Raw genomic sequence first — 23,716 nt, 5'->3', positions numbered from 1 at the left:
TTCTAGGTTTGGATCTCCCATGCATTTAACAAGTACGCTCCCTAAACTCTTAACACATCAATAGTACTCACCCTTCACTAATATGAAATATATTGACATATTTTTATTTTCACAAATTATTAAAAGAAACTTAATCTATGGTTCATTTTTGTATATATTTCAGTGGAAATATTTTGACCAATTAGTGACATTGCCAAAAATATTATTTTTTGAAACTATTTTAAAATATTAAAAAAATCAAGAAAATAATTTGAAGATAAAATTGATTGTAAAAAGACTTGTAATTACAAAGAATATTTATTTATTAGCATAAATAAATTATGATTATTTATGTACTATAGATCATCCAATTTAAATATTATAAGCATATTAGCACATTCATAAAAACTACAGATGAATTATAACCCTTGAATGTATTAGTAATTCGTTCGTGATGATACATGTAGTTATTGTGACCTTAATATTCACATATTTTGTTTATCATTCCTATTGTTTCAAGAAAAAAAATTTCTCAATATTTCCATCATTTAAACATTATTTCTATTAAATTTGTAATTATTTTTCTATTTAATAAATTATTTACTAACAGGAATCATTTTGGCCTTCCAACTATTTTCATCGATTTGTCTTCAATTGAAATGAGAGAGTTCATATCTTCTCTTGGTACTTCCATCCATGTCATTCTTATGTGAGACCCGATAAAGAATTCTCTAGGAACAAAGTGAACCCAATCAATGTAACAACCATCTTATATATTAATTTATTTTTTTCTTCTTAAATATATCAACCAAATAATGGAATAAATCAAAAGCTTAGTATGATCGATGAAATTCATTTAATTCCAAATTCCACCCTTACATGCCAAATGTCATTTATAATTTCTCAGCTTTCCCCTACACAATGGTAAAAACAAGTTTTGAAATAAAGAACAGAAAACACAATAACTGATCACCTCCATTTTTCATCACTTCCAAGGGGAATAGCCTCTTTTGTTCAAATAAAAATTTCTAGCACAAGCTCAAATCAAGTTGCTATATATATTTTTTTCTAAATTACAACATAAAAAAACATAAGTCTCCTAAGCAAAAAATCACTTAAAAATTACAGCCCAGGAATGTTTGCATGAGTGAACTACTTGGGTAAAGATGGCAATGTTGTAACCCCACACATTCAAGATCAAAAACAAGGAGGATCAGGTAGGAGAGGTTCAACTGTGGGGATCATGATGCTTTCATCTCGCCGAGAATCAGATGTAACAACCAGAGTCGTCACAGGAGCGAAGTCAGCCCTCCTGCGTCGCCTTTTTGGTTGTAAGGGCTCCTCTAATTCTTTCCCATCTTCCTTGATGTACGTACTAGAGTCAAAATTCGTTAGAGCTTTGGTGCCTCGTAGTTTAACGGCGGCAATGTCATAGGCCCTGGCAGCTTCTTCCTCCGATCCTAATTATAAACCAATAGGCAATAGCAACTTTAGTTTCACAAGTCTTGGGATATCTCATTATTTATTTAAGAGAGCTTCTATTGCCATACCAACTTTTTTGCTAACACCACCCCAAGATGTGTGCTAATTCTTGGTGATTTACATATGAACTGGGGTGACATTAGCAAAAGTTGGTGTGGCAATAGAATCTCTCTTTCTAATTCTTATATTAAAAGATGGATGGAGTTGGAATTTGAAAAACTCACTAAATGTTCCAAGGTAGGTGTCTTTCTCACCAGGAGACTTCTTTATTCGAGCTTGCCATTGCCCCTCGCGATATCTGTTAAATATAAGATTCGATTACGATGTATGATGAGTTTGTTGAATGCAAAGAAACTCTAATAAGAGTTGGATCTATTATGAATTTTTTATATTTTTCTAGAAAGTAAGTATTAGGGTATGAGGCACAGTGTAAGGTTTCATGATCGATCCACCATTTACTAAGTCCATGGAGATCTCCAAGTCAAATCAACTACAATGGTTGATGCAAACATTTCATCTAGACTTCTTTATGGACCCTAATATCATATGGTTGCAATGGTCCAATCAGGTTGATCTTTGACCAAGACTATAAAATGGATGAACCTAAAAAATAATGCAATTCAGACAATTAGATGTGGACCATGTTTTCAAACACACTAATTATAGAGTTAAACTTAATATGCTGCTCAGAGTAACAGATATATCTTTCAAGTAGGCTACAGACAAATAGCAGATGTTAATCCGGATATGAGTTTTTATTTTTCCTCAATTGAGCTATAAAAATAGGTACAAAAAATGACAGAAAACTTCAGTATCTTATAATTCCACATGGACTTTGATTTAGGGAAGGTGCACATTGAAGGGATTCATTAACATCTAATAAGTGACAATGTAGGATATCTCTCATCCCAAATCAATGGAAATGAAGGATCTTAATCATTTCATATATGAAATGATCATGCATCATCTGACCATCCAAAAGAATAAATGATTCGGAGAACAACAATCAAAAATTGTATAGACATATGTGCAAATTCAATATCAAGTTATATTTCGACCTGCTGGGAGGGAAATTTTTGACCAAGTGTGGGTATGATACATTTTTCAGATAAATGATGGAATTATTGAAAAAACAAGAAGCATTTAATCTCTAGGAAGCAATTGAAAATATGTTCCTAAGCCATCAAACTGCAATAAATAATCTTATGGAATGAGAAAATGAATGAATGGTACTTTGTTACATGTTAGCTCAGGTATGAAGGGCTTGAAAGCCAAAAATAACTAATAGTTGTTCTATTTATGTACACAAGGGCTAATCACTACATTGGCCCACAATTCTCCCATAACTGGCCACTTAATCAGCTCACATCAGCCTCTTAAAACTCAACCTCCTTTCTAATACTCTCATGTTGTTCATTATTATGTCCTTTTAGGAGCATTAGTAACTAATTTCACTTCATTCATACACATTGCGCATTTTACATTTGGAGCATTTGTAAATGTAATCTTACTTTAATTCTTTTTGATAAGGTGTAATCTTACTTTATTTAGACACATTGCACAGTTTACATACCATATAGACCATTAAGTTCACACATTTCTATATATTCTTAAATTTTTTAAGGAATAAAATAGTAATACATTCAATAAACTAGGATATACATGATTATTCTTTTCTACGCAAATATATGAAGAAATTAGTTTTTGAAGAAACAATAGGCTTTGGATAGTTTTGTAAGGTTGAGAAGTTTAATGACCCTATACTTTGATACAATTTTGAGGAAATAACGGAATATAAATTTTATTTTATCTTTTGGGAGGGTGGGGATACATTATTCATAATATATATAAAAAAAAACCTGCAAATGAATAGTGTTTTCAACAACTATGTTGTAGTGAAAGATAAAGTAGAACAAGCAATTACCTCGTCACCCCTCTGTATATGGAAGAGCCTCTCGCAAAACAACTACTTTTCCTGCAATAGTGAAATAGGTCAAGCATAATTAAATTCAGAATAGTTGATAGATTGCAAGAGTAGAAATAAATAGAACTCCTCAAATATACCTTCTAAGAGACATAACAAACTCTTCTCGAGACGTATTCTCCATTTCCTCGATCTCTTTCGTGTAGGATTCAATCTGTAAATAAGGGGCCAATGACATCATGAAGGTCAATCTGCATTTTCAAACAATTTTTTGAGCATCCAAAATGTGATTAATTTGAAAGAGAAAAAGAAAAACTTGGGCTCCATAATTAAACCTAGAAAACAAAAACATAAAATCAAGGTGGGTTACCGGGAAATTCAGTTTGGTGCTAGCGGATGGACCCCAATATTTAAGAACAGCAAGATCATAGGCTTGTGCAGCTTTCTCCTCAGTCTCATACCCACCTGTATGTGTGGTGTGTTGCAATGATTACATGGTAAGAGCTTTAACCAATTTATGAAAAATTACAACAAATCGAAGAACAAGTCTAGATCTTTTTTATTTTTATGAATAAGTCCAGATCAAATCACTTACCTAGATATACTGACGAACAGTAATAGCAGCAATATCAACCCGCAGAGAGAACCCAAAGTGCAAAAAAAGAAGAGTAAAGAAAAAGGGGTTAAAAATCTTAATATGGCATGTATGTTTGTAGGTTTCTAATCATGGAATTTGTTCTGAAATCAAACACAATAGTCAACGAGTACAAGAAAATTAAGCCACAAAATCTGATGTAACGAAGCTCATATATTTTCAGTTGAGGCAGATTGAAAACAACAAAGAAACCTGGCTTATTAATGGAAAAAAATAAATAAATTGAAACTCTCACAAAACTGTCTTTAAAGGTGATCAATCAGAATCAAGAAACTTTGCCTTATCAATATGGTGTAAGAATTTGCGGTGGAAGGGGAGATTAGTTGTGGAGTAAATTTTAACAGCCACAAGTGGTTGCAGCACTAAAGATGACCTAACGTGAATACGAAGTGCTTTATCTCATAGTGTAACACACCTTGCTTCCCTTTGTTTGTATGGCCTTCCGTTCCTGAATTCTTATCCCATAAGTGTGCTTCATATTTCCCTGTCCATCTGTGTCTGCAAAATGAAGCTTTTGAAGTTTTAAAATCTCAGAATGCCGCACATTATCTTCCCCCCAACTAAACAGAATATTTAGTTACCTTGTAACTCCACGATATTTGTTTTGTTTACGTTTCAACTTCCCAGAAGTGGAACGTGATGGTGGCAGTTTCCCAATCCATCTATAACCGCAATACAATAAATGAGCTTTGAACTACTAAATAATCAGAAATAACATAATAATTTATCCCAAAGCCAAACTGAATAACAAATTACCCGTTAGCTCCCCCATAGTTAGGTGGAAGTTGAGGAATATTCTCATTCGACATCACAGAAGCAGAACCAAGAAGAGGTGTAACCAACTCTGAGCTCCTTAAGTTGTTATCAGTTATATGGTCTTCACTACCGCATACTGGAAAAAACATCACTGAACAGGAAACAAGTTTCAAAAGGCCATTATTGGAATGTGAGTTCTCACAGTTTTGTTCTGAGGAATCTTGGCTCCTAAAGGGTCTCTCACTGTGTGAAGTTTGCACATCTCGCGACCTAGAATGAGGTTCGCAATTGTCTGAAGGTGAATTCTGATTATCTTTCTCTGATGAAGCTCGAGTTCCAAGTGAGAGATCAACATGGGTTTGCTTGTTCACCAAGCCAGAGAGAGTTGTTGAATGGGCGTTGTTGGAATCTGACATAACTTGACTTCCAACTGATATATCAACATCTGGGTTTTCCTTGTCCATCGAATTAGAGATAGATGCAGCATTATTAGAACATGACGTAGCTTCAGTTCCAAGAGATAACTCAACACGAGGTACTTCCTTTTCCGGTGAACCAGATAGAGAAGTTGACTTGGCATTGTTGGGATCTGATGGAGCCCAAGTCCCAAGAGAATTCTCTCCGTGCAAGGTTTGCTTGTCCACCGAGCTAGAAAGAGATGTTGACCGAGCATTGTTGGAATGTGAACTTTCATCATTTTCCCCTAAAGTTTTCTCCTCAGAATTCTTTGTAGAAAAGCCTTGGAGAGGACTTACGTGTAAGCATGGTTCAAATTCCACCTTCCTGTGTCCACAAAATTAATTCTTTAGCTATCTTAATGAAAAACAATTGCCGTGTCCATAACTAAGTATATAACAATTTGTGTCGTAATTCCACTAAAAGGACTATTTAAATTTCTCTATTGATTTACAAGGAATAGAAACAAGAAGACTATTTTTCTAAGTGCTACCAGAAGAATTGGAGAATATTGTCAATCCTCATAATGAGAGGTTAACAGATATATATATTAATAAACGAGTGAATAGACGTAAACACCCTTACATAGAAATAATAGAAGATAAAAAGATAAAAAACAGAAAAACATAAACATAAACATTATTTCCAATACTCCCCTTCAAGCCATGGCAAATATATCAACTACGCCCAGCTTGACAAGATGAGAGTTAGTGACAAAAGGACCAACAGACTTCGTAAGCATATCGGCAAGCTGATTTGAAGAAATTACAAAGACTGTATGAAGAGCACTAATTCGAACTTTCTCCCTGAGAAAGTGAATATCAACCTCTATATGCTTGGTCGTTTCAGGAAGAACTGAGTCAGAGGCAAACATGATGGCAGATTGTTATCACAAAATAAAGTGGAAGAGTTAGAGACAAGAAATCCCACCTTCGTTAGTAAAGATCTAAGCGAAATAAGGCTCACAAGTGCCAATGACCATAGCCCAATACTTAACTTCAACAGAAGAACGAGAAACTACACTTTGTTTCTTACTTTTCCATGAGATCAAGTTACTACCATAGAAAGTACAGAAACCAGAGGTAGATCTCCTATCTATAAGAGAACTAGTATAATCAGCATCAGTGAAACATGATAACTGTGACTGAGCAGTAGACTAGTAGAAAAGCCCAAGACTAGGGCGAGACTTTAAGTAGCGAAGAATACGATAAATAACATCAAGATGAGAGGAAAGCGAATCATATATGAACTGACTGACTACACTAACATCAAATGTCAAATCCAATCTAGTGTTGGTCAGATAAATTAACTAGCATACGAGTCTCTGATAAGAAGGATCAAATAAAAGATCACCAAATTCTGCATGAAGACGATGATTTTGATCCATATGGAAGGAGGAAGGACAACAACCAAGCATCCCAATGTCCTGAAGAAAATCCAAAGTGTATTTGCACTGAGATAGCGAAATACCACGGTGTAAGCAGACCACTTCTATCCCCAAGAAGTACTTAAGGGGACCCAAGTCTTTAACCTCAAAAACACGACCCAATAGCCTATTTACTTTGTTAATCCACTGTGCATCATCTCCAGTCACAATAATGTCATCCACATAAACCAAAACAATGGTGCAACGACCATCCACTCCTCGACGAATAAAGCAAGTATGATATGAGTGGCATCTGGAGAACTCCATAGGTAAAATAACCTCAGAAAACGCTAAAACTAGGCTCGTGGGGACTACTTCAAACCATAAAGAGATTTGAAAAGGCGACAAACCTTCCCTGAAGACAAAACCCAAGAAGGGGATCCATGTAAATAGCCTCAGTCAGATCACCATTCAAAAATGCATTATTCACATCGAGTTGGTGAAGGGGCCACGAGTGACATGCAACTAAAGAGATTAGGTGGCAAATAGTGGAGAGTTTGGCTACAGGAGTAAATGTAGCACCAAAATCTTTTCTTGGAGTCTGCGTGAAGTTCTTATCAACGAAACGTGCCTTGTACTGATCAACAGTGTCATCCGAGAGATATTTAACATTGAAAACCCATTTACAACCAACAGTCTGCTCCCCAAAGATAAGGGGAACAAGCTCCCATGTGTGATTTTTCTGCAAAGCATCCATCTTAGCAATCATGACTCCAATCCACTTAGGATCTCGCAACGCCTCTAATATAGACTGAGGAACTTGAATAGAATCAATGGCGACAAGGTAAGCTTGGTAAGAGGGAGAGAGTCACTGATAAGAAACAAACTGAGTAATAAGATGATTAGTAATACACCCTCGCTTACCTTTGCGAAACGCAATAGGCAAGTAAGAGTCAGAAATAGAAGGAATATGAGTAAGATTAGAAGAGGGCATCCCTGAGTTCAAAAAGGAAGTTGGCAAGGTTGGAGAGGAGGCAAGGCGATGAGAGTAAACCTTCAGTGTCGGTGAAGATGAAGATGGAGAGAAAACTGAAGATGGTAGCACTATAGGAGAGGGATCCTACAAATAAAAAGAGTCTTGGCAAATAAGATATAGCAAGAAAGTGGGGAACATTTTCAAAAAAGGTGACATCCAAACAGTGAATTACACGATGAGAAATAGGATCATAACAGTGATTCCCTTTTGACATAGACGAGTAACCTAAGAAAACACACCGAATGACTTTGTCATCTAATTTCGTCCGATGAAGGGTCTTGTTCTGAACAAAACAAATGCACCCAAAGACTCTAAGAGTAATAGGGAAGAGGATGCTATCAAGTCAAAGAACATGAACAGGCACTTATTCCCCTAAGGTGTGACTTGGAACGCGGTTAAGGAGAAAAGTTGTAGTGAGGACTGCCATATTCTAATATAACTTAGGAACATGCATCCTTCAAAAAAGACGACAAATAATGTTCATGAGGTAGCAATTATTGCATTCTGCCACCCCATTTTATTCAGGAATATAGGGACAAGTCAACTGATAAAGCATACCATGCTCATGGTGGTGGGATCGAATCCCATCAAAAATATATTCCCCCCCCCCCTATCAGACCTTAGAGATTTAATAGTGACGTTGTATTGAGTCTTAATCATTTTAAGAAAATTAACAAAAATAAGAAGTACCTCAGATTAAGAACGCATCAAATAAACCCAAGTACAATGAGAATAATTGTTAATAAATATAACATAATATCTATGACCATTAAAAGCAGTAACAGGGGAAGGCCCCCACACACCAGAATGAACTAAATTAAATATTGCACTAAATCGATGCATGCGAGGAATATAAGAAATACACGTGTTTAAAAAACTCACACAGAGCACTGAAACTTGTGTCCACTATAAGAAGTTTTTAAAGTAAAAAATAAAGAATATAAGTACTGAAAATTAGCATATCCTAAACGAGCATGCCATAAATATAAAGTTTGAGAAGAAAAAGTATAGCTCCCTGAGAGTGGAAGCACAGAAGTCAGAACAACAGTAGGTTGAGATCCAAATAGATATAGCCCATCCCTCTCATACTCCTCGTAAAAAATCTTCCTCAAAGACAAGTCTTGAAAAATACAATGAGTAGGAAAAAAGTTTACAGAGCAATTTAAAGATTTGATAATACTCCTCACAAACAAAAGGTTAAGAGATAAATTAGGAACATGAAAAATAGATTCAAGAGAAAAGTCAGAGGATAAAGGGATGATACCCTTACTGTGGATAGAAGGGACCCATCAGCAAGACGGACCTCCTTATAAGTAGTAGGAAAAATAGAAGTAAAATCACTAGACTCACCGGTCATGTGATCAGAGGCACCAGAATCAATTACCCAAGTCAAAGGAGCAAAGCCAAATTGAGTGACATGAAATGTAGAAGATGTACCTAGGGGCATGGTAATTGATACCATAGTCGAAGATAAGTGAGTATGAGCATGGATCTGATCCCGTACAATAACGGTAATCTGAGTCTGAAGTTGTTACATATCAATAGTGCTAAGAAAAGACGGAGGATTAGTGAGAGGAATTGGTGATGACTCCACAATGGTAGTACAAGGAGTAGAATGTCCCAAATAAATAGTGGCAGGAAATCGCAGCAGATGGGGATAGAATTAAAAATACCGAGTCTTCTCATGGCCAGTCTTCCCACAGTGACTACAAGTAAGACCACTTCCTTTATCACAACCACGACCTCCACGATCACAACTCCCAGATCCCTGAGCACGAGAGTCAAGAAACTGGAATTGATTGCTAAAACCATCTAAATTGCAACTAATGCAAAAAAGAATACCAGAAGCCTGAGTCTCAGATGATACTACACGACGACGACGCTCATCACTATCAATAGTTGCAAAAACCTCAAATAAGAAAGGCAAAGGAAATGTGTTAAAGATTTGAAATCCGTAGTGCCTCAAACTCATATCGTAGGCCCATGAGAAACAGGTATGTCTGATGTCGAGAAATCCTCTTAACCACATACCTGACTGCCTCTGCAGACAACTCAACCACAGACTCATAATAAGAGAGCTCCTCCCAACGAGACTGAAGAAAACCAAAATAATCAGATACACTCTGAGTACCTTGACTAGCCTGTGCAATGTCACGATATAGCTCATAAATCCTCAAATCATTCTAAGCATGCACATATGTCTGAGTGAGAGCAGACCACAAAGAGGAGATCGTCTTATGATACATAAACATGGTGTAAATGTGTTGCTCCATGAAATTAAACAACCACCAAAGAAGGGTGCAGTTGTCTATCTCCCATTGTTCAAATTTGGGATCGGTGATAGATGGCTTAGTAACGGTTCCCAAAAGCCATCCGGATTTACCTTGACTCTCCAAATAGAGTCTCACAAACCAAGACCATGACTGAAAATTCCGACCATCTAATAAGGTATTGGTAATACGTTGGACTAAGGGATTTGTCCCAAGAATAGTATTAAATTCCTTGATCTCTTAGTTCGATGTCATATCGCACGAAGAACAATAGGAGTTTCAAGAGCAAAGCAATAAGATGGAAATTTTTGGCTTGAAGGGAGTTCTCTTGCAACCTCAAACCAATGTGCAATCACCCACAAAAGAAAATAATAACAAAAGGTGGGGGTGGTGAACCTCTGTCACACAGCCCAGCCACACCAAAAAACGACATTAGCAAGAGAAGATAGGGGTGGTGAACCTCTATCACACAGTCGAACCAAAAACAAGAAAACTACCAGAGGGCTTTAAACCTTATCGTAAGGCAGTAATGAGGCACAAAGATGCACAAAAACTCCATCGTAGAGCAATAAGGCACCCACACAACATGTGTAAATCTGCGGTGATTCACCAAACAACCCCACAGAACAACCTCACACAGCAGCAACCTCAACTATTTCGCAGATCAGCTAACATGTGTAAATCTGTAGTGATGCACCCAACAACCCTACATAATAACCTCACAAAGCAGCAAACCCTAATCGCAGGGCAATCCAACTAGCAACATGGATCAAATCAAACAAGGAACTGCACCAATGCAATCTATCGCATGGTGCGATTAGGGTAAAAGAGGGAGAGAACCCCCTAAGGGGAGACCCTTCAAACGAAAACTCCTTGCTTAGGTTTGGTCCTTAAGGGCCTATTTGGATTGACTTCTCTAAGTGCTTCTGACTCTGGCAGGGAGTCAGAAGCACTTACTCTATCGTTTGGACATTCAATGCTTTGAAAGAGCAACTTTTGAAAAAAGTCAAAATAATACTTTTATGAGAAGTACCGAAATTGGTACTTCTCAATTTTGTTTTTGCGGAGAGTAGTTTTTCCGTCAAATATTTTCGTGCGTTTCCAATTTTACCCATCGTTTTTTTTACCCTAACCATACGAAATAGAAACAGATCGAAAATCTAACTAGAAACCCCATTTGATTCAAAGAATGAGAATGGGTTTACTGCTATGGTTTCTCTCTATAATCGCAACAATAACCACCCTTTTAAGCAATTTTTCTGTAGCTCCGACTGAAGATGGTTAAAAAAAAAAAACCCCATTTTTTTAATTCGTTTTCTCCATTTATTTTCAATAATTTCTCTTTATTTACTTCTTTAATCTTTGATTTCAGGAAAAACTTTGTTAGAGATCAAAGGGTCCTTCAATGATACCAGAAGATTTCTCATTAATTGGATAATTTCTTAGGCCTCTCCCTGCAACTGGACTGGCATCACTTGTCATCTCCATGACCAAAGAGTCCGCTCTCTGTATGTTCAAATCCCAATTTAAATATATATATATTTTTTCAGATTTAATATTTTTTTTTCTTAATTTTCTTGCTTTTCTTGGTTTTTCAGAAATCTACCTTACATGCAACTTGGAGGGATTATATCTCCAAATATTGGGAAGCTCAGTAGAGTTCAGAGACTGTAAGTCCTCTTCCCTCATTTTTAATGAAGAAAAAATAACTTTAATGACTATTATATATATATATATATATATATTTTCAGATTTAATATTTTTTTTTCTTAATTTTCTTGCTTTTTCAAAAATCTACCTTACATGCAACTTGGAGGGATTATATCTCCAAGTATTGGGAAGCTCAGTAGACTTCAGAGACTGTAAGTCCTCTTCCCTCATTTTTAATGAAGAAAAAATAACTTTAATGACTATTAGTTGCTTTATTTATTTTGAAAGCTATTATTGGCACCCCAACATTTACTTATTTCATCACAACTGTTCATTTTAATTCCCAAAACATGTTTTTCCAGTGAATGTCACTTTTATAATCAACGAATTCACTGACAAATTACTAGCAAGATCGCTGATATGGAAATTTCGTTGGTATTTTATCAGCGAATTCGTTTGATAACAAAAGCGACAAATTCACTCAAAAAACATGTTTTGGGAATTAAAATGAACAATGTACCAAACTGGAATTTTTTCATATTCAGTGCACAAAATGGAGATTCACCCTTTTTTTTTTTTAGATTTAAATTTGTCAGATTTAGGATTTTATATGTGCCCAATTCTAATCGAAACAACTGTTGAAGTTGTTTGAGTGTGTTATATGTTGTGTAAATGTCTTGTATTCTGTCGAATTTTAAAAAAAAATAAGAATTAAGTCTATTTTGAGTTTAAAATAATGTTATAATATTTTTATTTTATAAAAATAGTAACTGTTACTTTTTTTTAGAATAAGTTGTTGAGTTATAACGTTAAAAACAGTAACTATGACATATAAGGGCATTCTGGTCATTTTAACAGAATCCAGAATAATTTCTAAACACAAAACTCTGTAAGAAGTACTTCTGACAGTACTTCTCAGATCCTGCATCCAAACATACAACACATATCCAGTTACTTCAGACAGTTCTTCAAAAAATACTTTTGGGAATACTAATGTTTTAAGTATTTCTGGCTCCTGTATCCACACGGGCCTTAACAGTCAAATGGGTTGTTGGAAAGATAGTAGAAGAGAGGGAGGTGTCGACTGTGTAACTCCAAGAGGTCTAGGAGTCAAAGGAGATATGCAATCGATGAATTCCCCATAGGCTCTGATACCAAGAAGAATTGGAGAATAATTGTCAATCCTCATAATGAGAGCTTGACAGAAATAAACGCCCTTACATAGAAATAATAGAAGATAAAAAGATAAAAAATAGAAAAACATAAACATAAACATTATTTCTAATACTACCAAGTACCTATTACCTGATTTTCACCATTTCTCGATAGCTGAAAGTCCACTGAGCTCAAAAGAAGTATTAACCGACCGCAATCTGACTGTGAGTTCTTGCTATTGAAGTTTTTCTCTTAAGGCATATTTTACAGTGTACACCATGCCGAACCAGAAATAGGACTTCACTTGGCCTTTTTCCATACATGCATTCTCACTATTTTGCTCCCTAGGTAGCTCAGATCCAACTGCTATCTCACACTCTGGAGTTCAGTAGTTTGCCAACCTTTTCCGGTGATGAAGGGTATAATGAAAAACAAATATCACATTGCTGTTCTCCACCAAGATAGGAAAAATGTAAAATAATCAGATAATTACTGCTTTGCCTGACCTCAATATTTTGGGATGAGGCTTTGATGATGACGAGATAATTATTGTTTTGTAAAATTAGTATCACACAAAAACAATATCCAAATAGAGAAACCACAAGTAGAAGGCAGCTTTTTGTGCTAAATACAACAGAACAGTCTAGACAGCATAATATTACACAAAATTACAGAATATTTCATGGTTAGAATCTATAGCCTAAGTAGTTTAAACAAAGTGATTTTATAGAAAATCATTAATATAAAGGGTGACACCATCTTACAGTTTTAAGATGTGTGTCGGTGCATGGAGTTGTGTCCAGGAGTCAATACGTTTCTGACAAGATTAAAATCATAAAAAAAGTGTCCCCATTACATCAAGCACGCAAACACCGCTACATAGACACACCCACACACACGGCACACAAGGTTTAACAGTGCGCTGGTGTTACTGGTATTGTCCTGGAGGGACAGCTAAAAGAAACATTGTAATTGAAGGGGCACTATTCATGACATATAACATCAAAAAGTGTAGTTTGTCAAAAACCAGCATTATTTCAAATTTAAAACCTGAAATATTAAGCTATGGGAAAACATAATAACGACCATTATTTTACAGTATGTTGAGCAACAAAATTGTTACAACTAGTATACAGAGCATCATATTATGTTGCAGTGTATAACTATAGCAAAATGAGGGCTGCAGGGGTGCACTTATGACAATTGCCACAATGATATTGTAACCATATCTTTTAAACCATAAATTGAATACATTAAGATTTATACATGCGTTTGACATGTGAATACGAAACAATATCCAACACGAAAACATTTCACAAAAGGGGATCTCCCTGTTACAAACCTTGGAAGAATCTTAGTTGCACTAGCTGAGTTATTTTTTCTTAAGCACTTGTACTAACCTTCCAGGTGCAGCATAAGCCTCAGAAGCATGCCTTTTTAAAGAAATACATAACTAAAAATAAATTAAATATTATGAAAAAACAATTAAAAAATAAAGAAAACTGGGAAAAGAAACATGGATCTTGACCAATCAAATAATGAAATATTGATCTTGCTTAACAGGAGGAAAGAATTTTTTTTTTTTTTTTAATATATGTTTTATTTAACCAAGTACAACCTATATATATATATGGCAAATGGTGATGTAGGAAAACCTATATTTGTTCGAGTAAAGAAAAATGACTTTTTTCGTGAATGGTACTAAAACAGACAACTAAAATAATTACAAATTGCAATTGGAACTCGTGACTGTTGGCTTGATTTACATCCTGCATTAAACGATAATAGAAAAAAGAAAAGAACAAAAAAAAAAAACTGCATTTTCAATGGCTACGGTAATCTCAGGGTACTTTGAGAAGTCTCCCCCTGAGATTAGCCTCATCAGCTTTTTCAAAACATTAAGTAACAGAAAATAAAATACACCAAAAAGCAGATAAGGTTCTGGGAATTGTGTTACAAAAACCATTATTACCATTAGAGAATGTTCAAAATGACCATGCTCACAGATGAATTAACTGCTTTCAAATCTAAATCTTAAGTGTTCATTATAGATAGGAACATTTTGAGTATATATTAATTTAAAATTTCAAAAACGCGCTTGAGAAAAGGTCAAACAAGCAACTAAAATGACAAAAGATTGGGCAGACAAGGTGTAAAAGTAAATGTAAAGGGTTATATCTTTTAACCTGGTCATGTAAAAGTAAATCTGCTTTTTTTTAGTTCCATAACTTTGAACTATATTATACGTTTCTCAAAAAATTGTAGAATCCATGTATAGTACCACAATTTCACAAACAAGGTGTGGAACTGGTTCCCTGGTGTATGTTGTATTCAAACAATGTATCAGTGGATGACACGCTATATAAGGTGCAAGTGAAAAGAACCATAAAGGGATGTCCTAGAATCCAAGGGTTAAAAAGTAAGTCAGACAAAATAAAGTACATGGAATGCGACTTTAGCAAAGCATTCATAGAAATGAGAACTTTTACAATTGTTGGCCAAGATATGACAAAGCCTCTATTCTCTAGACCATGGCTTGACCATCTATAAGGAACGAGTAATTCATAGAAATGAGAAACTTGTACAATCGATGGCCAAGACATGAAAAAGTATCTATTCACGTGAACACGGCTTGACCATTCATAACTAGTGACGAAAAGGATGCTTACACAACTGAAATTGGGTGGTTGAAATAGAGATGTGCTTGAGAGTGCGATGTAACCAACACATACCAACGAAGCTAGTTGTATAGGCATCCTCCCCCCCACTATCTCACTCCTTAATTACAACTAAACCTATAATACGACAATAGTTGCCTTGCCGTATATCTTATTAATCAATCTTCACTACTGCCTCATTTCGATGAATGCCCTGACTAAAGTTGTACACCATATACTATGTCTTGGCTAGACTAATTTTGACATTAGTTTCCAACTCACTCCCCATCCCAGGGGCGGAGCTACTAAGGAGACATCGGGGGCAATTGCCCCCACAGAACTTTGAGAGACCTATATTTTCAATTAGTTACATGCCCTATTTGCCCCCACCCCCTCACCTCCCTCCAATTTTTGCCCCCCTCAATTTTTTGAAGATGTCGTTGCCTATTGACTGCGCCTTCTCTCACAAACTAATTGGAAATGACCTAAATATCTTTTTCTTCAATTTCCAACCAAAATTTCTCCCCAAAATCATTCATCTTCAAGCTCTTCAACTGTACCATTAACTATAGTTTGCCCACTACAAAATAATGGCTCCACCCCTGCTCCATCATCTTCCATATTGTCAGACCGACAAGTATCACTTTGTACAAGAACATCTACAATGTGTGATTGGAATCAATGAAGCATCCTACTAAAGACCAAATCTTTTGACTTTTTCCATGCAAGTAGGACTCCCCATTTTTATTAGCAACCAATCAATACTTAAAATGCGAACTTGGTTACTTCTAATCAAAGATCGAACATGTACTAGGAGTAAATTAGGCTTTGTTGCAGAACAGATCAAATTAACTCTGAAGAACTGGTTACACTGCAACCAATTTAAAGCTCGTAAATTTCATGCAGAAATTAACCTAATTACATAACAAGAACAGCCAAAGTAGTACAATCAAAACTGAAATTCCACACTGTTGTACTATCAAAAGAAAGTTAAAAAAAAAAAAGAAAAAATCAGCAAAAATAACGACTCTAATTGTTGAGAATTACAAAAGGAAAAGTGAGAGAGAATTTTTACAGATCGGATAAATCGATCTGTATTTCATCCCTAGAATCCAACACAAAAAACTTGAAAAATGGAAAATTGCAGTGATACTTCTGCTGCTTTAAAATATGAAATAAGGGAAAACAGCTAAAAATCAATCTTTTAGCTTAGAAACAAACATATTTTAGGAGAAGAAAGCGTACCAGTGTTAATGAAGACGGAGCTTTTCGTTTCGTTACAGGAGAACTGGAGAAGCGCTTCCAGGAAATCGAGACAATGAAGACGACAGGAATTGACGAGGGCTTGGAAATCGGAATTCTAATGTAAGAACGCATCTCGAGGGATAGATAGCACTAATATCGAGGATCATCGAACGGTGATGAATTGTTGGAAGTACGGACTTACTCCGAGTGCACGTTATCTTAAGTCTACGGCGTTGTATTGTATGTGATCCTGAATTTTTGGTGTGAGAATCTCAACGAGTTTCATGCGGATTTAACAATGGGTATCACGAAGAAGGATATAACCATTTTCAAGGAAATTAATGAGATAGCGCTGAGGTGCAAATCTGGCGGGTTAGGCCGGGTAGGGAATCGACAGGTGTCACATCCACACCTGACGACAAAGACCAATCCGTACCTGTGCCCAATCTGACCTCGGGTATATAATGCTTAACCAAACCTAATCCAAATTGGATTGGCTTATTCCTCATTAATTATAAATAATTTAATAATAATAATGACTTATTAAAGATAAATGATATGTAAAAAAAATATAAAATTTACAATTATTTTTTCTAAAATAATGATGATGATTTACTAAAATAAGAAATGTGATTTGTGGATGAGAAAGAAACAATTATAACCGTACTAAGTTCGGTTCGGACAATCCGATGTCTATGCTCAAATCCAACCCGATTTGATTCGATCAAAAAATAATAATTCTCAAACCTAAGTTTGAACCCTAGCTAATTGTGCCCAAACCTGACCCAATGTCAGGTTGAATTCATTGGGTTCAGGTTTGGCCCACCCAAGTTGTAGTCCTAGATGGTGAGCGTCCAATTTTATAATATTTTTGGGAAAATTACTTAAAGGACCCCGAAGAAGGGGTTTCTTTCTAAATAATCCTAAGTTTTGGGCAATATCTTATTAGACCATTTAGTAAAAAAAATATTTCTCAATAGTCCATTATTATCGAGCTCACTATGTTTTATGGTCGAGTTCAACTTTTTTATTGTTGAACTCGACAATAATTAAACATGACTTAAAAGCATCGAGTTCATCAATAATTATAGTTGAACTCACAATATTTATCGAATTTTATATTATTGGTGAACTTGACGCTTATAAGTCATGTTTAATTATTGTCAAACTCGACAATATTTTCATAAAAAAATAATTATCCAACTCGACTATAAAAATGATGAATTAGACAATAAAAAGTGACAAACTCAACATTATATATGCGATTTATATATACATATATATTTTCCGACTTTGATATTGGGTAAATATCTTTGAAATACCCAAAATGCAATATATCATAGTTGTGAAATAGATGCTTGAATCAAAAGTTACAACGTACTCATAAAAAATAAAAATAGAATCTCAACTTTCTTTTCATATTTTTTTTATAAATCATCAAAATAAAAAAAAACATTTGAATGTTAAAATTTATGAGTATATCATTCTCCATTTGTCATTTACTATAAAAAAAAAATCGTTAGAAATGAACGCAATCACCATTGGAAAACCTAACAATGTGAAGAATATGAGAAAAAGGGTAGTTCAGATAATTCAAAACCATTATATAACACGAGATGAGGTTCAAGGACCATTAAGAAAGAATTTTGTTACTAAATAGACTATTAAGATATCGCCCTAAACTTAGGGACTATTTAAAAAGAAAGCCACTAGATATTTTTGAAGATGTTTAAAAACTTTAGTAAAGTTTAAAATTGTATTATAAATTAAAAATTAATTTATTTAATTTTTAATAATATTATTTATTACCAAATCATCATATTCATCATTGAAGTCCCATAGGGATGGGAATTGGGATCTTGGGATCAATTGTGTGAATAATGCTCTTCAATTCAATTTTGTCTAGTTTTGTGATAGAAAAAGAATTTATATGTGCTTTTATTATCTTGACTCTGTACATTTTTTTAATTAGCAAGAGGGTTGGTGGTTAGTAATTAGCCCCAAAAATGGGATTTTGAGCCCAGATCATAGAGTATAATACTCATGGACTTTAACCAACTTAGCAAGCTAACATTGTTCATATTTTTTTGCATATCGTTTTGTTCTTTTAGAATTTTCAACTTGACCATTCATTCTAATTCCTTTTGTTCTTTTAGAATTTTCAACTTGATCATTCATTCTAATTGAAGTTGCAATCAACCTTCATTTCTTTTACATTCGTTGGAGTGTCCAAACTCCAAACCATCCCCATCACCTTTTTCTTGGTTTATGGCTTATCCCATAAAAATTTTCTTTTAAATTGATTGACATGCATCAATCACATAACACTCCAAAAGTGCATATTTTCTCTTCAGAAGTATTAGTATTAAACTTATACTCTACACACTTGATTTTAGATGGATTTATTCAAAAGTCTTTGGACTCCAACAACACATTTATCTATAATTCTTGTTTTCTTTTATTGGCAAATATATAGTGGTTTTCCATTGCACAGCAACTGAATTATACAGATACAAATTTGAGAATTTGATGCTGTTGGAAGTTCTTTTCAACTTGATGCCATTACATATCCAATGGAAACAACAATAAGTAAAACAAAAAAAGATGATAAAAGGATATCGAAAAGAAAAATCCTGAGTTGTTTATTTACTCGAGTCATTTTTTACTTCGGTTGCACCAACACCTATAGATTCAACTACGAGTTCTTGTGCTTCTGCAAGTGCTGATTCCTTTGCATCGACTGCATACAAGATCTTTCTAACTGCTACTGCCAACTGTACCCAGAGAGAGAGAGAGAGGAAAAAACATGAGCTCTGGACAGTACTGAATGGAGGAACAAATTCCAAAATCCAAAACATTCCAAAAAAGTGTGTAAAGGGACTTCAACTGTCGTAGAAAAATTCTTACTGGGAGATGCTCCAACTCAGGAGTTTGACAAAGGATTTCAATATCCCGTAACTTGGCGAAATAGAAATCTCTTTCTTTCTCCGAATGGTCTAATGAAAGCTCGAGATCCGAAATCTGTATGAAAGCAGAGTAAAAGCTTAGTTGCATGACTCCAATATAAAATATGAAACTCCCACTGTGGACTGCTACCTCCATAGGAATTTGTAGTTACCACAAATGATGTCATTGAATATTTGAAATATGCAATATAGAAAATTTTCCTTATTGATTAATCAAATAGTTTTTCTTATCTTTTAATCCTTCAAAATAATTTGATCTCCCGACTTAGTTTTCTTTACAAAATGGGTTTTCTCGTTCCACCTCCAACTTCATGCAACTAAGCATAAAGTACCATTAATTGATTATATATGTATGCATGAGAGCAAGACCACAGAGGTCAGAAAAGATCGCTCATTTTACAAGGTATTTGAAACTAGAAGTAACGTATTTAGTCACTTAGAATTTTCCGTTAGTTGATCAAATTTTAAATCCAGGCAGATATTAGATAATAAAACGGATGCTTTATGATACCAATCATGATTGCATGTCAATGATATAGAGACCACATATTGTTTTTTATAGGTAAAACTATTTTATAATTAGATTAGTAACTTGGTGATGACAAGATTATGAAATCTAGCTGGCACCTTCATCATTAAAATAAAAATAATAATCAACTAAACCAGTTACCCTTAACAATAGATACTTGGAGAATAAAAATCTTGCATCACTCATTTTCACAATTATTTATTATAAAGAAGAGATAAAAATAAAAAAGGATGTTTTAAAAGCTTCCAATGTCAATACCTGCTCAGATAATGCCTGAATCTCACCAATGGAATTAACACCACCTGACATGGCACTTATTTTCCCTTGTTTGGGACCTATATCAATAGAATGCAACATAAGAACAATTCGATGAATTTAAAAAAAAAAAAAAAAAAAAAAAAGAGTGCGTCCACTCAAAATATAGTTGTTATTTAATGATACAAGCTGAACAGTAATCTTATTAAAGCCTGTCCCAACACCTGAGCCAATGTTTGGTAGATTGTTTGCTTGCAATGATTTGGTGATTTTGTGAGAACCCTTGAGATTTCGTTCCTTTCCTCCCTTGCTTCTTCGCTCCACTGGGTTATAGTTCCTAGAATATTTAGAGAACATTTAGGACATTAAGTACTTGAATACACTAAATGATGACAATGGTGGTGGGTGAGAAGACGAAAACAAGGAAGAAGAGAAATTGCATACTCATTCATAATGCCACCATTTACAGAATCACAATAGCGCTTCAACCATTGTAAGAACTCCAGATTGTCCAAGGGTCGTCCTTTAACAAGCTTGTTAACTTCAATATACTGTCACAATGTCAAGTAAATAATTGAATAACGAGAAAATATTAAAATCAAGACATATTAAGCCCGTCTTCAAGAAAAAACACCAATGTTGTAATTTGTAAAGTGCCTACTTAACTAATGGGATCTATGTCAAATAATATTACAGAAAGAACTGTAAAAAAAAATTACCCCCAGAGAAGATTTTGTATGCAAAATGATACATAAATTCTCCGAACTACGAACAAAAGACGGTATTACCTTCTGTATGTTTAACTTGGTAAACACTTCTTGCAAAACCTTGTAATTTTGGATCATGTCATATTCTGTCTTTGCATCAAAATTCACCTACAAAAAACAATGTTTAAACAAACCATCCTTGATATAATGCATAAAGGGAAGAATCAAACAAATAGAAACCACAAACATGGGCAGGTATCATGTATACGTGTTGTTACCTTATGCATTGGAACAACTCCTGGGTGAGTCATGTCCATCATCTGGCATTGAACAGCACCAGATGCAGCCTACAACAAATTTTTTTTATTAAACAAAAATAAAACGACAACTTGTCGTGAGCCCCCATCCTCAAACTAATAATGACCATATATCCATACCTATAAACACATTCATATATGCATACTAAAATATATAAATATGCATGTACGTACATAAATTTGTGCTCTATGTGTATGTTTTAGAGCTTGTGAATTATGAAGTTATCCATATATAACCATGGTTTTAAATCTTGTCCACGACCGAGACGACTCATCTGATACGTCTCGGTATCGTCCACCAACGAAACGGCTATCAAGTCAAATGTATTGGATGAGATTTAAAACCAGGGTTCATTTTTCTCATTGTTGAACAAGATGACTCAAATGTATCGGAAAACTCGTCCGAGGGTCTCGCTCATGGACGAGACAAGATGTCAAAACGAGTTTTAAAACCATGTATATAACACCCAAATCCAAAGTATTATACTTATTGCAAGTTTCTTTGCACAAAAGCCTAAAGTAATATCCAAAACTTGAATTGCAGCAGAAAAAATGACTGGAAAACTAGAGAATCCAGCATATGAAAGAAATAGCCTCCACATGATCCAAGAAAAAGAATTGTTGAAAGCATAATTCAACTATTAACCGCTCTTTTTTTCACACATTTAATAAAAAGGAGGGAAAAATCCAAAATTCCCTTTAGATTCAATTAACATGCAAGCATGTGTGCCCTACTCCAAACTAGCAAAGTACCTCCTTATTTTCCCAAGAGGACATTTCCCCGATTCTACAAAGTTTAATATGGTAACCAATCTGTAGAGTTTAGTCCCACATTGGACACCCATTGCCTTGTCTCTCTCCTTATAAGCTCCTGGACCTCTCCACTCACTGCCAATTGGTTTTGAGTTGGACCCCAAAATTCCCACATTGGACACCCATTGCCTTGTCTCTCTCCTTATAAGCTCATGGGACTCTCCACACATTGCCAATTGGTTTTGAGTTGGAATCCAAAATTTATCATGGTATCAGAGTGGGCCTTTCTCTCCTCCATAATACCCAGTTAATATCTCCACGTGCTTTGGCCTAGTCATGCCGACACGTGTGGGGGGGGGGGGGGGGGGCATGTTGAGTTTAGTCCCACATCGGACCCCCATTGCTTTTTCTATCACCTTATAAGCTCCTGGGCCTCTCTACTCATTGCCAATTGGTTTTGAGTTGGACCACCAATTTATCATTATTGCTTAATGCAAATAGAACACACAAAATATGAATATCCATTCTAATCCATTGCATAATTAAATCTTTTTCTGGGCGATAATCCGGTTTGAACCCACCAACTCATGGTTAAATAATTCTATCCCAAGCACCCAAGTCACACAGCAATAACCGAACAAACATGCAATTTTAGTTATATATTAGATAAGATTTCTTGGCACCCATGAACACAAAAATATGACTAAATTTGCATTAGTAAAAAAATCAAAAACAACAAAAAATGGAATAAAATTTCTTTCTGTCCGATTTCTTGAGACCCCATGAACTCAAAATCTGATTTAATTTGCATTAGTAAAGAGAAAATAAAGAAAAAATGAAATAAAATTCATCAGCCCACTCCCCCATTGTTACAAAATTAAAGAAGAGAAATCGAATACCTCCTCAACCCTGGAGAGATTAAGTTGAAGCGTAGCATTGATCCAGGTAAGAATTTCACTCCTCCCAACAAAATAAGCCCCGTCCATTATCCCTATATTTGCCACCGTCGCCATTTCTTCTGTAAATTGTGCTCTGTGTTCTTCGTTTAGAAAATCCAACTCTCCCGAAAAAGCAAAATCAGAACCTTCGATTCTTTAAAATAAAATGTAGAGCAGATGACCAAACAATTGAAACAGAAATATTAGAAAAAAAAAATGGATATTTTGAGTAAAAAATCTAAATGTGGAGCAATTGCTGCGAGATTTTAGGGTTTTTAACGGTTTTAAAATTACAAATATATAGAGATGAAGTAAGGGGCGAACGAAAGAAAGAGAAGTGAAGACAAAAGCAGAGGAAGAGAGAGACAATAAGGAGGGAGAATATAATTTTATTTTAAAGATAGCCGATATTGGCACTCCTACTTTTACTTACTAGTTATTACACCTCAACTAAAAAGGAACGAATGAAATGAATGGCTGGGAATAAGTAAATGTTGGAGTACCCATGGAAGTTCTGTTGTTTTTTTAATTTTTTAATTTTTTGGGTCTAGGATTTTATATGGGCCTAATTAACTTTAAATGAGTGTGTGATAATATTGAGATGGAAAATGTTGAAATGA

At 34.9% G+C, this 23,716-nt stretch overlaps 2 protein-coding genes across 6 annotated transcripts; both read right to left on the bottom strand.

The window, feature by feature from the left end:
- Window positions 1-931: 931 nt before the first annotated feature.
- Window positions 932-16,789, bottom strand: LOC147401235 (uncharacterized). Of its 5 annotated transcripts, XM_086442427.1 has the most exons (12): window positions 16,632-16,736; window positions 14,130-14,162; window positions 12,880-13,175; window positions 4,797-5,579; window positions 4,622-4,702; window positions 4,456-4,538; window positions 3,981-3,989; window positions 3,756-3,850; window positions 3,526-3,599; window positions 3,386-3,436; window positions 1,686-1,759; window positions 932-1,439 (listed from the first exon to the last, which is right to left on the bottom strand). In XM_086442427.1, exons 3-12 carry the CDS (start codon window positions 12,891-12,893, stop codon window positions 1,177-1,179), a joined length of 1,527 nt encoding a protein of 508 aa, XP_086298553.1. In that variant the 5' UTR covers window positions 12,894-13,175; window positions 14,130-14,162; window positions 16,632-16,736; the 3' UTR covers window positions 932-1,176. The 5 variants fall into 5 exon arrangements, with proteins under 5 accessions (XP_086298553.1, XP_086298552.1, XP_086298557.1 ...); XM_086442426.1 differs by lacking the exon at window positions 14,130-14,162 and having other exon boundaries at window positions 16,632-16,789; XM_086442431.1 differs by lacking the exon at window positions 14,130-14,162 and having other exon boundaries at window positions 1,716-1,759; window positions 16,632-16,789.
- Window positions 16,790-19,072: 2,283 nt separating this feature from the next.
- On the bottom strand, window positions 19,073-23,447 carry LOC147401234 (microtubule-associated protein RP/EB family member 1B-like). The gene is made up of 8 exons (XM_086442425.1): window positions 23,058-23,447; window positions 21,367-21,435; window positions 21,170-21,256; window positions 20,826-20,932; window positions 20,606-20,718; window positions 20,385-20,461; window positions 19,539-19,652; window positions 19,073-19,405 (listed from the first exon to the last, which is right to left on the bottom strand). Exons 1-8 carry the CDS (start codon window positions 23,169-23,171, stop codon window positions 19,274-19,276), a joined length of 813 nt encoding a protein of 270 aa, XP_086298551.1. The 5' UTR covers window positions 23,172-23,447; the 3' UTR covers window positions 19,073-19,273.
- Window positions 23,448-23,716: the final 269 nt, after the last annotated feature.

Source organism: Akebia trifoliata, chromosome 5, assembly GCF_017979445.1.
Source record: "Akebia trifoliata isolate Shusen 1 chromosome 5, ASM1797944v1, whole genome shotgun sequence".
NCBI classification, from domain to species: Eukaryota; Viridiplantae; Streptophyta; class Magnoliopsida; order Ranunculales; family Lardizabalaceae; genus Akebia; species Akebia trifoliata.
Note: the sequence above shows the minus strand (reverse complement) of the source record. Positions and strands in the feature narration are given on the sequence as shown.

Bases quoted from the DNA above. Each gene is read 5' to 3' on its own strand.
- LOC147401235 (XM_086442426.1), bottom strand. The intron at 4,703-4,796 runs GTAATTTGTTAT...TTGCGGTTATAG, and splicing joins AACTATGGGGGAGCTAACGG to ATGGATTGGGAAACTGCCAC. The intron at 4,539-4,621 runs GTAACTAAATAT...TTCATTTTGCAG, and splicing joins AAATATCGTGGAGTTACAAG to ACACAGATGGACAGGGAAAT.
- LOC147401234 (XM_086442425.1), bottom strand. From the start codon at position 23,171: ATGGCGACGGTGGCAAATATAGGGATAATGGACGGGGCTTATTTTGTT. The intron at 20,933-21,169 runs GTAATACCGTCT...ACATTGTGACAG, and splicing joins CCAAGTTAAACATACAGAAG to TATATTGAAGTTAACAAGCT. The intron at 19,406-19,538 runs GTAAGAATTTTT...CTCTGGGTACAG, and splicing joins CTGAGTTGGAGCATCTCCCA to TTGGCAGTAGCAGTTAGAAA.